The sequence below is a fragment of the Hemibagrus wyckioides genome, linkage group LG28, assembly GCF_019097595.1.
Source record: "Hemibagrus wyckioides isolate EC202008001 linkage group LG28, SWU_Hwy_1.0, whole genome shotgun sequence".
In the NCBI taxonomy this organism is placed as follows: Eukaryota; Metazoa; Chordata; class Actinopteri; order Siluriformes; family Bagridae; genus Hemibagrus; species Hemibagrus wyckioides.
This window is the reverse complement of record NC_080737.1, coordinates 11130157-11142604: the sequence shown is the minus strand read 5'-3', so window position 1 is coordinate 11142604 and position 12448 is coordinate 11130157. Positions and strand designations below refer to the sequence as shown.

The 12448-nt window shown below is 40.3% G+C and overlaps 1 protein-coding gene across 3 annotated transcripts; it reads right to left on the bottom strand.

Annotated features, from left to right (window-relative positions):
- Positions 1-40: 40 nt before the first annotated feature.
- Positions 41-12258, bottom strand: crata (carnitine O-acetyltransferase a). 3 transcript variants are annotated; one of them, XM_058382778.1, is made up of 15 exons: positions 12099-12234; positions 11416-11587; positions 11052-11330; positions 10341-10459; positions 8835-8888; positions 8561-8726; positions 8030-8204; positions 6943-7121; positions 6444-6544; positions 6227-6346; positions 5136-5258; positions 3932-4067; positions 3567-3629; positions 1030-1167; positions 41-938 (listed from the first exon to the last, which is right to left on the bottom strand). In XM_058382778.1, exons 2-15 carry the CDS (start codon positions 11425-11427, stop codon positions 723-725), a joined length of 1881 nt encoding a protein of 626 aa, XP_058238761.1. In that variant the 5' UTR covers positions 11428-11587; positions 12099-12234; the 3' UTR covers positions 41-722. The 3 variants fall into 3 exon arrangements, with proteins under 3 accessions (XP_058238761.1, XP_058238760.1, XP_058238762.1); XM_058382777.1 differs by lacking the exon at positions 11416-11587 and having other exon boundaries at positions 12099-12258; XM_058382779.1 differs by lacking the exons at positions 11416-11587; positions 12099-12234 and adding an exon at positions 11650-11822.
- Positions 12259-12448: the final 190 nt, after the last annotated feature.

The following is a 12448-nucleotide window of genomic DNA, read 5'->3' as shown; positions in this document are numbered from 1 at the left end:
ACATTTTCTTTCAGAATAGAAATGATTTCCTCACTTGTAGTCGTTACAAGGCACATTAATCTCACGATAAAAAAAAGGTGAAAATAAAAGGAGTGTCTATGCAGTGCTGTAGCAATTAGAATCTGAAAATGCAGTACATGGCACTCATTATTACAAGAATGGTCAATAATTTACAGTATGGTCCTGTATAAATCACTGTGCACATAAGTGAAAACCTAGTATTTCTGCCCAGTATTTAAAATGTATTATAATGATATGATTCCAAATTAAATTCTCTCTCTCTCTCTCTCTCTCTCACACACACACACACACACACACACACACAAAAACAGCATAGTGGCAATTGATCATATGAAAAGTCCCACTTCACTGATTTATCACTTATTCTCAGTTTTCATTATTTTAGATTAATAAAAATTAAATGCACCATTTTATCAGACATACACTCTACAGCATGGAAGATGAAAGGTAGTAATTTTTTTTAGGTAATTTTGTGCCTACTGCTGAAAAAACCCCCCAGTCCAATGGCATTTCTTTCAAACATCGACTTCAGTCACCAGTTCAGTAAAACAACATAAAAAGTCTTCTCATTGCAAACAGCAGCTCTGTGCAAAGCGATTGACACACACTCCATTAAAGGATCAAATATTTATCTTTAACCTAATGTCCTCTGAAGTACTTCAATGTAATGGCCACAGAGTCAGAAGCGAGCTTTGCTGTCCTCACAGCTTGGATTTGAATGTCTGATCCAGCAGGCTCTTCATGTCCAGCAGAGCATCCTCAAGAGCATGGGCCAGTCGTGTGGCACTGGTGTCTGCACAGCTGTTAAAAGCAGAGACTGCAAAGTTAATGTGTTTCTCCATGGGGTTGTAGCAGACACCGTAGCCATCATGCACCACTGGGCCAAAACACATCACGCAGTCAGTCTTAGCTGGAACCTGGACGGAGAAGGAGATGATAAGGAGACAGAATGAGGAGGGAGAAGTCAGAGAATCTAACATACCAAAGTAAAAGACATGATGTTCGTACCTGGCTTGTGGAAAGGTTGTAATGGTTGGCTCTGGCATAAGACATGTCCGTGAAGATTTCTGGCACAGAGGACGAGTCTTCAACAGCCTGCAGCTTCAGGCCAAGCAAATGTCTGTCGATGGCTTGGCCACGGATCGCCTTCAAATTCAAATTTCATACCATTTATTAATTCATTCACATTTTAATGAGATATTACATATTATATATTATATTTTAATCACCTACATTTTACATGAAACATGTTTCCTAAACTTACGATCTATGCAAGCGGTTTATGACTTTTTTTTAAAGATTTTAAATCACTTTTAAATCAAATATTAAAAAATATTGAATTGGTTGTGCCTCAATCAGCTCTCTATACACCATACATACAGTGTGACTATACACACTGATATTGTGTACATGACTTGGCTCACTACACACTAGGAAACTGATGACTCAAATTCTTGCGTCATTCTAATAACACAAAATATTCAAGTTTGTATGCCATAAATTTTTAGCTTAATTACACATTTCATGTATTTCAATCAAATCAGTTAAAAATATTTAAACACTTAAAGGTCATTTGGTCTAAACTGTGTGTAAAATGTAAAGTAAATGTAAAAAAAAAAAAAAAAAAACGCTAAACACTGATAGGCTACTTAAGAAGTTGGAAGAGAGTTAGTCTGTATTTTTATTTATTTATTTATTTAGAGCAGAGAGGCTTCCAGAAATGTCATTTCCAGAAAGTGAACATGGTGGGCACTGATGTTCCTGAATTGTTGCAGTGCACTGTGGGATTTTTTTGTGACTCACTGATCAGTGCCCTGACTACTGAACCAAGGAGCTGACTGAAACAGACCCATATTCTATGTAGCAAGTACATCCACTGACTAGGGAGCCATTCCAACTACGCTATCAGCTGCAAGAATGTATAAATGTGGACAAGTGATACAAGCTGATAAAATGTGTACTGTTAATATTCAATCTGCCTCTGGCATTATAATAGTTCATTTTTACACATATTCAAACTTGTTCATTCAAGTAACCTGTTTATCATGCTCAGAGCCATGGTGAAGAAAGAACAGCCTGGTGCAGAGCCAAAAACCTCTCCCTGAATGTCGACAAGACCAAAGAGATGGTTGTTGACTTCAGGAGAGCACAGAGTGACTATTCTCTGCTGTTCATCGACGGATCCTCGGTGGAGATCGTCAAGAGCACCAAATTCCTTGGTGTCCATCTGGCGGAGAACTTCACCTGGTCACTCAACACCAGCTCCATCACCAAGAAAGCCCAGCAGCGCCTCTACTTCCTGAGGAGGCTGAGGAAAGCCCATCTCCCTTCCCCCATCCTGACTGTGTTCTACAGAGGGACCATCGAGAGCATCCTGAGCAGCTGCATCACTGAATGGTTTGGGAGCTGCACCGTCTTGGATCGCAAGACCCTTTAGTGGATAGTGAGGACAGCTGAAAAGATCATTGGAGTCTCTTTCCCCTCTATCACGGACATTTACACCGCACGCTGCATCCGCAAAGCTAACAGCATTGTGGACGACCCCACACACCCCTCACACACACTCTTCACCCTCCTGCCATCTGGAAAGAGGTACCGGAGCATTCCGGCCCTCACAACCAGACTGTGTAAAAGTTTCTTTCCTCAAGCCATCAGGCTCCTCAACAACCAGGACTGAACTGTTCTACACTCTCATTCACACACACACACTCTCACTCAGGACTGAACTGTATACAACTCTCTGTCTCTCTCACACACATATACACACACACCCTCTCTCTTGACTGTGTGGATGCACACACACACACATAATTTATATTGTTCATTACTTATTGCACTACCTCTACCTGTCATCCGCTGCTATAGTCATATTTATGTTTATTTCTATTTGCACTACCTCAACCGCTGCTGTTGTTTTTTTTCACAATATTTTTTTACATCATTTCATTTTATCTTATTTTATTTCACTTACATTCCATTACACATGTTCTTTTCTTTCTTTTTCGGCGCTAAGTGTCCTGTGTTCTTTTTGTGTTGTCTTTCTTGTATTTATTGTCTTTTGCACTGTCTTGTCTATGCTCTGTTTGCACCTAGCTGCACACTGTGCACTTTACGTGGCTAAGACAAACTTCTGTCCTAGCTCTGTGGTGTTGTTTTTTTGTGTTGAACTCTTTGTTGTTGTATGTTTATGTAGCACCAGGTCCTGGAGAAACGTTGTTTCATTTCACTATGTACTGCGTCAGCTATATGTGGTTGAAATGACAATAAAGCTTCTTGAATCTTGATTCCTCACACCTATAGCCAATTTAGCACAGCTAGTCTGCCTACTGACCAGACTACACAGTAACCTGAGCTCAGGACCGAACCTGCGACCCTGGAGCTGCAAGATTGTAACACAACCAGCTGCATCGTTATGCCACTCTTTTTACATAACTCAAAGCATAATGATATTTGACAGCAGCTAAACACATGTCCAGTGATGAACACTTTCCTAAAATGAATATCTGCATGAATGCACAAATTTAAAGCAGAGAGGAGTCACTCACCATGTCTGTGTACACTCTGTGGGCCTTCACTGCCTTCTCCAGCAGAGTCACCTTCTCTGGGTTCTGTTGAACAAAACAGTCATCACCAGAGGAACACTAAACTAACAAATGTACTAATAATCCAAAACCTTAACAAAATTCCACCAGTGCTGGTGTGCTACATTTGATTTTAAGCGAATCATATTTATATTTATAGGCATCTGTAGTTTCTGTTATGTATTTAAATCCTCATGCACAGAAGACAGCCAGGAAATTGCTTCCAGTTTGATTTATGTAACTGTCCTAAAAATCCTAATACTCAAATTTTTGCCATTTGATGGAGTTTTCAATGTGAGGCGATAAGATGTGATGATGGATAAATCAACCTGCTTGGCGAGGTCGTCCATGGCTCGGACAAAGTTGGCAGAGTCGATGGTTGCTGAGCGAATGGTGTCTGTTCGGCCCAGTTTGAACATGCGCAGAGAGGCACTCTCGTACGTGGCACAGCAGTGCTTATACAGCCTTAACACATAAAACATGAGCTTGAATTACGTTGAAATGGCAAACTCTTTAAGGTAAGGTAAGATCTGACTTTATTATCATTGTATACAATGCAATGAGATTTAGTGTGGAAACTGTCAGAGAGCAACAAGGACACTTGAATGACATAATTTAAACCTAATGTAGCTCAAATTTCAGTATATCCATGTATACACCAATCAGCCATGGCATTAAACCACCTGCCTAATAATGTGTGGGTCCTCTGGTGCTGCCAGAAGGTGGGAGGTGACAAAGTAACATTCACATGGATGCCAGGACTCAGAGTTTCGCAGCAGAACACTGCCCGGAGCATCACACTGCCTCTGCCGATTTTTCCTTCTTCCCATAGTGCATCCTAATATCATCTTTTCTTCAGGTAAGCTTTACCCAAACACTTGACCATCCCAATGATGTAAAAGCAATGGTGATTCATCAGACCAGGCACCTTCTTACATTGCTCTATGATCCAGTTCTGATGCTCACATGCCCACTGTAGGTGCTTTCAGCGATGGACAGAAATCAGCACACTGGACACTCTGACAAGTCTACCTTACACTTGTTGTTTTGACATATTTCTATCATAGCAATGTGTTCTACAGTAGCCCTACATTGAATTACAGGCACCAATTTTCCTTTGCTGGTTCACTGGATGTCTTCATTTGGACCATTTTTGATAGATACTAACCACTGCATGCCAGAAACACCCCACAAATCTTGCTAATGCCCTGATCCAGTCGTCCGGCCTTTACAATTTGACCCACTTCAAAGTCACTCAGATCCTTACACTGGCTCATTTTACCTGCTTCCAAAACATCAACTTTGAGAACTGACTGTTCATTTGCTACCTAATATATTTCATCACTTGTCAAGTGTCACTGCTATGAAATAATCGCTGTTATTCACGTCAACTGTCAGTGGTTTTAATGTTATGGCTGATGGGTGTATAATACATACATATATCTCTGTACTCTGTTCATGCTTAAATGATATAGTTAGCTTAAACAAAGCAGGTTCAGACAAACTGAAATAAGTTCATTTGCTGAGACTTACCTGTAATAAGCCAGCTGTAGAGCCACCTGAAAAAATGCATCAGGACTCATCTTATAAGACTTTGGAACATTTTTACCAAAGTGGCAGAACACAACCACCCTCACATCCAAGTCGTGAACTATTCTGTGGGAAAGAAAACAATAATGAAATGTACTAACTGCTTTAAAATGTGCATGCGGATGGGTTTAACACTGTATGTATTTCCTGAGCATTTTATTTCCTTTCAGATTCAAGACTATAGTGAGTGATTTTTTTTTTTTTTTCATCTCTGACACAGAAGAGATATTGAGAAAATAATATCCCAAACTGCTCTGCTGATACACCTATACCAGCATCTTATCATGACGGTGTAACTGCTGCTCAGAATGACCCATCACCCAAATCATATATCTGGAGATCCCTTTCCACTGATGGCCAGTTTCGTATGATGTGCAAGTCAGTAAGTGCACAGTGCATTCAGTTAAAAGGCAAAGCACACATATAATAATTTGATAGTCAGTACAGATATTTCCACATTGTATTTAATAAATGAATAATTGAAAGCAGAAGTTAATGTTATATGAGATATGAGTTATATGAAAGCTCTTTGGAGCAGATAGGACGTGCCACGCATTCATAACTGCTTTTGGTGTAAACTGGACACCCTGGAGCCATGAGGTGGGTCCACTGTTCAGTCAGTTCCAATAAAAGGTTTTGGCAAACAACTATTATTATTATTATTATGTATTTATTTTTATTTATTATTATTATTATGTATTTATTTTTATTTATTATTATGTATTTGTTTTTATTTATTATTATTACTAAATTATAATTATCTAATTATTTATTATTATTTATTTCAATTATTATGTATTCTATATTTATTATATTTACCCCTGATTTCAGTCTTTAAGTATGCAAGTACAGGACCCTGAACTTGTTAACTAAATTTTGTATAAGATTTAAGTTTTAACCCACAAATATTAAGAAAGAAATTCAACAAATGTGAAAAGAAAAAAAAAAAAAAAAATCAAAACATTACTAGAAATCACAACAGGCCATGAACGTCAGACTGAATCAGAGAAGAAGACAGATCTAGAGATTCTCACAGATTCATGTTCTGCTTAGCCTCCTCGATGTCGCTTTTAACTTCTGGTGTGATGTTGAAGTGCAGTTTCTGAGGCATGGGCAGAGGAACCATGGGGGTCCGAATCATTTCTGGCTTCTTCCTAATGGACAGGATCAAATTTAACACTTAGAGCTGACAAGGTTCTGGGCACAATCTGTTAAAATGGTCTGCGTTAGGATAGTTATCTTGCTACATACGTGTACTCCACCACATGATCAATCAGTGCTATGATCGGAGGACCTTCTGCAGGGGCGTGTTCATAGATCACACCGCATGTCCCATCTTCACCGATGATAAACTGCACACAAGGAAACAGCCAAGCTCAGGGCAACTGCAGGGTATTTCCAATGACCTTTCACCTATATATCTATTTGCTAACCCAGGACACATGTTAGTTCTTCCTGCCCTGGATAAATAATGATCTAAAATAGTGAGCGACTGAATAAAAAATAAGCTTGTGCGACGTTAAGTTACAGAGACACATTTAGTTTCAATTGATTTAAAGAAAAAGAACTTTAGAAAGAAAATGATTATATACTGTACATTGCTTTCCTAAGCAATCATATTTGATCATCTGTGAATTCTGCAGTGTGGCCAAACCCTGAATCAAAATCCTTTCTGAAAATGAAAATAAATTTAAAGTAATTTACATGAGTGTTATCACTCTGGTATTTTTGCCCATCCCTGCAGGCTAACCTGAAGTGTTTTATCAAACCAGCGGTTTCCACTGTTCCAGCGGCTGCCTCCTCCGTGCAGCATCTGCACAGCTGCTCGAGTGGGGTACATCTCGTCCGAGGCTTGAGGCATTGGAGCGTCCAGACACACGGTAAAGATGCTCCTCTGAATCGCCTGCACTGACTCATTATTCGTTCTGTCTGGAAGAGACAGATGACGTCAGGTTTTACATAATTCATTTTAAAAAATTATTAAAGCAACCTGAGCTTCACATTCTTATGTGCATCTTTACTAAACAACTGGAATCACAGAACTCTCTAGTATGTCTTTATAGTCTGTATCCTGTTCCAGCGTGACAATGCCCCTGTGCACAAAGCTTCATGAAGACATGGTTCGCCAAGGATGGACTGGATGAACTTGAATCTCCTGCACAGAGCCCTGGCTTCAACCCCACTGAACACCTCTAGGATGAACAGGAACATTGACTGCACCCCAGACCTCCTCACCCAACATCACTGCACCCAGACCTCCTCACCCAACATCACTGCACCCAGACCTCCTCACCCAACATCACTGCACCCAGACCTCCTCACCCAACATCACTGCACCCAGACCTCCTCACCCAACATCACTGCACCCAGACCTCCTCACCCAACATCACTGCACCCAGACCTCCTCACCCAACATCACTGTCTGATCTCACTAATGCTTTCGTAGCTGAATGATCACAAATCCACAGTCACGCCCCAACATCTAGCGGAATGTCTTCTCAAAATAGTGGAGCTCTTGGAGTGGGTTATAACAGCAAAGGGACTAAATCTGGAATGGGTGTGATGATCAGATGTATAGTATATACGTATATGGATGAAAATTTCCCACATGAAAGCTTTTTACCAGTTAAGAGCTTTAAAGAGCAATGTTTAAAGATAACAGGACAGAGTAAAGCATGTGTTTAAATTTCGCCACTTAAAATGGAAGTATCTGTTCAGAGTCCATGGTGCTAGTCAAACAAAGCAAAAACATAACCATTTCAACCTGTCCAATTTATTGTCATGAACTAATCACTAACTAGCTGTTTATCCAGACCTCCTTTGCATACCTTACCTACCTTTAATGAGGTTGGCGTAGGCTTTGCCCCAGCTGTTGCGGTGATTGGAGGTGAGGATGCCGATCGGCTCCTCGTTAGCCTGGAGGGAAGAGTTACAGATTCTGTCCAGCTGAATATAGAGCTGATCCACTGTCAGTGGTGTGCCATCACTGTTGTACACATCCAGCACAAAGAACTGCAGCAGGAGAGAGAGAGAGAGAGAGAGAGAGAGAGAGAGAGAGAATAGTCATGTATGTCAGTGCTGTGGCCTAAATCTAAACTGAAAATATGACGTTTAATGTATTTGATTTAGATTTGGTCCACCACCTGCAGAATCATAGTGTCTTGATACATGAGTTTTTAAGTTAATGTGCATGCTGTGGAATTAATAAAACATAATGGGGTGGGGTGATGAGTTCTGACATAATGTGGACTTCCTCTGAAAGTCTTATATCCATTAAAAATCAGATGAGGGTTGGTTTATAGGGTATAAGCTGCCTGTTGGTTGAAAATCTGAAGCATTTCTTGAAGGATCTGCCTCTGCACACTGACCTGGAAGTTGTGCACCACGGTGATGTGAGTTGGAGGCCTCTTGCTCAAAGCGTGATTCACCACCGAGTCTCTTGTGATGCCGGGTATGCGGCAAGAGGACAGAACCTGATAATACTGATTCATACACAGCGGCTTCCCACCAAGATACTCCACCGGTAACGTTTCACTGAAACACACAACACGCTCGCCGTTAGAAACCAATCTGAATGAAGAAAAGACTGCTGGATTTAATACAACAGCTTTTCAAGTGCTGGGGCTGGGGGGGTTCACTCACTTGTCAATCATGGTCTTGAAATCCAAAACTCCTGCAATCAGTTTAGCTGCGTATCTGTGAGAAACAAACAGCAAAGAATGCAAAGGATCAAATAAATATTACCTCCAAATAAGCAGCTGATGCTACAGTACCACTTTGCTGTATGGATTTGTTCTCAAATTTCCTGTTGTATAAATTGTTGAGTCAAATATTTTTGAGCTGGCTGTGATGATTTAGACAACTGGATGCTACACGTTTTGATTACTTCTTAGCTACTATAGCTTAATTTCATTTTTGGCCAAACTATTCATTTAAATGTGCATTAAAACTATGCATAATGTGCCAGAATTATTTATTTGCTGCATGTTCTCTGTCCTGTGGTACAATACTTCTCTTCATAGCTCTGTCCAGTGGCTGAACGTATACCAACAAACTCAAAAGTTAGACAATCTAGTGCATCAACTGACCTCTTTTACTGAAGCTGCATTAAAAACACGAATACTTTAATACTTTTCAAAATGGTGCTAAAATCGTCTTACATATTGTGTCTAAAACAGAAAATCTTCATGAGAATTGAGAAACCAATTAACTGGCACAAATTCACATGATCAGTAACTAACCATGCTCACATTAATGTAATAAAAATAATGATGATGATAATAATAATAATAAAGTGATCTGTTACATGTATCAGTGGTCACACCAGGGCTCTGACACTACATACACAACGCAACCCTGGAAATGTGTATGACTAGGCTGTATTTTGTCATGGTCACTGTTTATTAATGATCCATCTAAGGTGTGGTTATAATAAAAGTTTCAGACAACGGTGCTGGACTCGATAGTGCTGCTAACTCAAGCTGACATACTGCTGACTATCCTGCTTGTGTCACTCTGAACAGCTTTTAAGTCCAGGGTTAAGTCTCAGGAGTAACTTTTCTGTATTAAATCCTCAACCCTGAATATGAGCCAATAACACAGACATCCTCTGGTCCGAGAGATCAGATCACAAGATGCATGTGACTCACATCTGTATTTAATGCCGTCCACTTGGTGATCTGATCACTGAGGCGGATATAAATATAGCCTGAACAGCGTCATGGTGAAGTCTATATGGAGGTTTTGCTCAATCATTGCACATAGTGTACACAATAAAACAGATCTGAGGTCAGTCTTTAAGAAGTTTGAAGAAAACTAGACCCAGATCAGCATTGACCCTGTAGTTTCAGCATTCTACGCTCTGTGAGTGAGCTCAGATTCAGTTGGCTGGGGTTAGTGTGTACAAAGGTCATCACTGCTGCCAGCTTTATTATTAGTTTTGGAAACCCTGGCAGAAGACCTTGATCTTAGTCAAGCCTAAAGAGCTGTGTACAAGTCATTATTTACACACGAGCTCTAGATCTCCATTCACCAGTCTGTTTAGAAGAGCATGTGGTATTTTTCATTTTTTGCTTTAAAAATGACAGATTTACATTCAAAAAATCTTCCCACCATTTATACACAAGCGTATTAATACCGTCACCTGACCTGACTTGACCTTGACGGTCACTAAACTGTAAGCGAGGAAGGACGACTCCGGGACTCGAGTGGACCACCACAGGCATCCGGTATTCCAGATATGCTGTCTGTAACCACCAGTCAGAGAGCTAGAGAAGGAAGGAAAGAATATAAAATACCGTTTATGGGAAATTTTAAGTCAGCAGGTTGTAAATGCAGCTCCAGAAAAGAAAAGACTGTGTCTGAATTCTGTGTAAGCAGTTAAATATCAGAGGTGAAAATGTGAGAGCCAGAAGAGATAAAGGACATAAAATGTGGCGGAAAATGTGAATTACATGTTATAAAACCAAACAACTGATAACAAAACAGTTTGAGGAATCATCAAACATCCACGATATTTTACTACATGATAAGCTAAGCCTCTTGAATATCAATGAAAACATGTAAATGAATCAATTCCACACAACCTGGTTAGCATAAAGTCTTTTAGGGTTGTTGCTCTAACCTAATGAAAAACCTTTTACTCACTTAAATATTGCATTTTTATTCTCTTTAACTGTTTAATGTAAAGGGAAAACATACAAAGGAAGGCTGTTAGTGTAAACAATACTGAAATGTCTAAAGACAATGTTAACCAAGGACCTACAGCTCTAGTGTCTTGGTTCATACTTTGATAAAAGAAAATCTACAACATGTTCCTTTACTTTTCCAGACGTGTGTTTATCAATGTTAATATTGTACCCAGTTTTCCAGCTTGCTTGCCCTCCTCTCCAGGCTCTTCTGCAGTCTCTCTCCCTCTCCACCAGGCAGCTGGAACTGCTCCAAGAGCCTGTGAGTGTGTTTCAGCTCCTCAGCTTCCACTATGGGCTCCAGAGCGGCCAGGTAGCGGTCACACGTCTGCTTCAGAGGAGGCACTGGCAGCTTTGGGAGAGACTCCTGATGAGCCAGATAGCGTCCAGGTATCTTACTCAAGGCCACCGGCTTCACCAGGCAGGACGGCTTCGCCATGCCAGCTTTCGTCTGGGGAAAAATAAACCAATGAGATGCAAAACAGTACTGGTAGACTGGTAGAGTATAACGGCTGCTTGAATGAAGGACACTCAACTATAAAAACCATCAAAATCTCAAACGCTGATGTTAACAGGACATGATCAGCTCCCAGTACATGTGTTCACGGATGTCCATCTATTCAAATCAACTTCATTGAACTATTGCCAGGCCACTTTTACCAGATACAGATAGACACTTATTTCCATCAGGAGCAAGTCAGAAATTCCCTGAAACAATACGAGAAAGAAATGTTTCACATTAAAGCAAATATTAGTGCAACTATTCTTACCTGATGATCACCTGTACACACAAACCGATGTTAGAACTAAACAGCTGGTCATTTACAGGACATTATTACTCAAACATTGCTTTAGATTTCACATTATAGACGCCAGTGTTTTCTGCCATGATTACACAACCAGATACACGTTTCTGTCAGTGATGCCAGCCCAAGAATCGCGTTCAGATCTCAGTTCCAAAGGTTTATTTGTTAGGTAGATTACGTAAATCTACACTGTTACTCTGCAGCCGGCCTGCGTAAGCTAGCTAGCCGAGAAGCTAAGCTACATTTACCTAGCAATCGATAAAGAGTCAAGTTCACAAATATGAGCCGAGCTAACAGCTAACAGTTCCGCATTTCCACACAGCAAACTGCTCTTATTTCCAACCTCCAGTAAAGTGACAGTTCACGGGAAGGAGCAGAAAAACTGGAGACTATTCACTGTTAGATCTACTCACCATGGCTCTGGACAAAATCCCCAGCATAGTCATAATGGACGTGATGTGAATAAAAGATGAAACGCCCCCAAAAACAAACACAGTCCTGGGAAAGAAAACCTTCTCAGAAAATACTACACTACTGCACGGATCCGCTAGGGAGTCAATCGGTGAAAGAGTCGGTTCCTCGAATCCAGGCTATGGAACTCGAGAGTCGACTCCAAAGCTTCAATCAGATTTACGATATCATCCTCGTCTTACTTCACAGATATAAAAGCAAGCATGTAAAACGTGTTAGAAGAAAATAATAATTAATGCAAAAACATAGTGCCGGTTTATTTGTTTTACTAAATAGAGTCGACTCCTACTGA

Coding starts and splice junctions, on each gene's coding strand:
- crata (XM_058382777.1), bottom strand. CDS start 12,131: ATGACTATGCTGGGGATTTTGTCCAGAGCCATG. Junction 11,331..12,098: donor GGATTTTGTCCAGAGCCATG/GTGAGTAGATCT, acceptor ATTTTTCCCCAG/ACGAAAGCTGGCATGGCGAA. Junction 5,259..6,226: donor GCTAAGCAGAACATGAATCT/GTGAGAATCTCT, acceptor TCTTTCCCACAG/AATAGTTCACGACTTGGATG.